The 2,500-nt window shown below is 41.1% G+C and overlaps 1 protein-coding gene across 1 annotated transcript in view; it reads left to right on the forward strand.

Moving 5' to 3' along the window:
- The window catches only part of LOC119575196 (sodium-dependent phosphate transport protein 2B-like), a 20,190-nt gene that overhangs the window by 8,060 nt on the left and 9,630 nt on the right, over positions 1-2,500 (forward strand). The window contains exon 3 of the mRNA XM_037922690.1: positions 2,177-2,317. Coding sequence (XP_037778618.1) covers positions 2,177-2,317 — 141 coding nt within the window. The remainder of the gene's footprint in view (positions 1-2,176; positions 2,318-2,500) is intronic.

The following is a 2,500-nucleotide window of genomic DNA, read 5'->3' on the forward strand; positions in this document are numbered from 1 at the left end:
TTCACTCCATGTACGCACCGGACCTGGATCGTGGAATTGTAGTTCGACCAGTTCTTGGCGTGACCATTAAGGCTCCAGAAACCTGCCCGACCATCCCTCCATCCCCGAATAGCGTGCGACGTACCTTTCACCTTGACAGTGGCAACGTGCCCACCTTTGCCATGCGACCTAGGAGCGAGACTGCCCACTCAAGGTCATTATTCACAGATTACATTTCCTTTTCTTTACACAACACATTGTAAAGAATGTAACCACGAGAAGCTTTCTATTATGAAGAAAGGATTGAGTGCTCCGTTGCAGTGCTTCTCAGCAATGCCTTGCCTAGGCGCTACATGAAGACTGACCAGAAGCATATTATAGATATATTTATTATTGCTGAAATCGTTACTGCACACGTACTTGCTTAAAATGCAACAGTTAAGAGTTACGTGAGTCAGAGGGAATTCATAATTTATTATAACTCTTAATATCAACAATCGTGTTACTAGAAGGAAATCGGAAAACATGTGGGTGTGGCGTGTTATTGCAAACGTTGTACCATGCTTGAGATGGTGTTGATTTCATTGAGCAAGGTATCTTGCTAAATCAGCACAGTTTGGAATTAACCAAGACCGGTCGGACGCGCTACTGTGTTGAATGCTGCGTCAGACTTTAGAGCATTACTCTTTTGAAACTGAAGAAATTGTGTACCTACGGTGAATTCAATTGTTTCAAACAAGAATACAAATCATTCCATTAAGTTTTGGATAGGATTTACTTAATCGAATCCTGCATTTCCAATGTGCAATCTCGAGAGCAAGTGGATGATCAAGCAAAAAATAACGCATCCGTGATCTTCGTCGGCCAGTCCACGGACCACGGTCATGGACGGTCAAATAGTGACTATATTTCAGCAGCGTGGCACGTTCCGGCGTGCGTGTTAAGCGGGCACTGGGGCAACTTTTTTGCCTAGGCATTAACTGACCGACTTCTATGTGAAACCCAGTGGCTGGCTGACACCTGTTGCCTCCTTTTCGCAATAGAGAGGTTTACGAAAATAACAGTGAAAACACACTGGCAATGTGAAGTTAATAGACGGGAGAATATCTTGGTAAAACGCGTAAGAATAAATGTTTACGCAATCACACAAGTTCAGTGATTTTGCCCTCGTACGGACAACCATGCCTGCACCACATTGTTACCAGGCCTAATTAGGCACAACAGGTTTGACGGTAGTAGTCCTTACACTCACTCCCACATTTATCACGAGGCAAGATATGTACTCTAGTCTGAGATCCGCTTGATGATTTATCTCTTTCCATCGTTTCCACATTCATAAGATTTTAAGCACTGGGATGAGTGCTGGTAAGCATGAATTACTTCCTCGCCAGTTGACTCAGACATGACTCTTATTGTCATTTACAGTACAGATCTGCTTCACAGCAGTCACCTCAATCCATGAGACAGAAACAGGGTTACTAGCCTCTGCTGTCTTTAGGTTGTAGCTCAGGACACCGCCGTCCATATAAGGCAGCATTGGGACCCGAGCCAAGCCTATGCTCGCAGCATGGTAAGGTGGCCGCCGTCTACAGCTGTTTCATCCTGGGCTCTACATTTGAAAGCTGCAAAACCTTTTACTCGAGTTTAGAACTTGACATTCTGTAGCGAGACTATAGGGAGAAGGGGCTGGGGAGGGTATTTTGTTTTATTTATTTTGTGTATACGATATGTTATTAATTTTATGTATTCTAAATATTAGTTAGCAATGTCAGTACTGTTTTATATACGCTAGACTTCGCTGGAACATAAAGGAAGCAGAAAATGCTGCTTCATAGCTTTTACCGATTTTTATTGTATAAAAGTTGCTTTATAAATCCACAGAAAAAATGTGAATATGATTAGAGCTCTTTCACATCAACCCAATGATATACAAATTAATATTTTGCACAAACTAATGGAAATTCTGTATTCATGTGTGCAATGACATTTGCTAAATGAGGTTTGTATATACCTTGCTTAAACGGCATTCACATATTTACATTCCTGAAGGGAAATATGTAAATAAAATCCATAATTGGATACTCCCAGTGTTTTATATATATATATATATATATATATATATATATATATATATATATATATATATATATATATATACACATATATAATACCAATATTTTTTCTTATCTCTTTACAGAAATGTCAACATCAGACAAGGTGAAGCGGGTTCTTCTAAACACGACCAAAATCTGCTCGGCCCTCTGTCTCCTGTACATGTTCATCTGCTCCCTCGACTTCCTCAGCGCCTCCTTCAGGCTGATCGCTGGAAAGACCACAGGTAAGTTCCACCTTGCGAGATCCTCCTACACGTCTGTCCACGTCCATCTTCAAGGTAGAAGGAAGGCGTGACATCTCTGCTTTACTGAATATGTTTACTTTGAAAGAGTAATTCATCCTTGACCGTTAGTACCTGGGTGCGCAACCTTTCGTTTTTGCAGCTCCCCATAAACAATGATCATCT

Source organism: Penaeus monodon, chromosome 7 (assembly GCF_015228065.2).
Source record: "Penaeus monodon isolate SGIC_2016 chromosome 7, NSTDA_Pmon_1, whole genome shotgun sequence".
In the NCBI taxonomy this organism is placed as follows: domain Eukaryota; kingdom Metazoa; phylum Arthropoda; class Malacostraca; order Decapoda; family Penaeidae; genus Penaeus; species Penaeus monodon.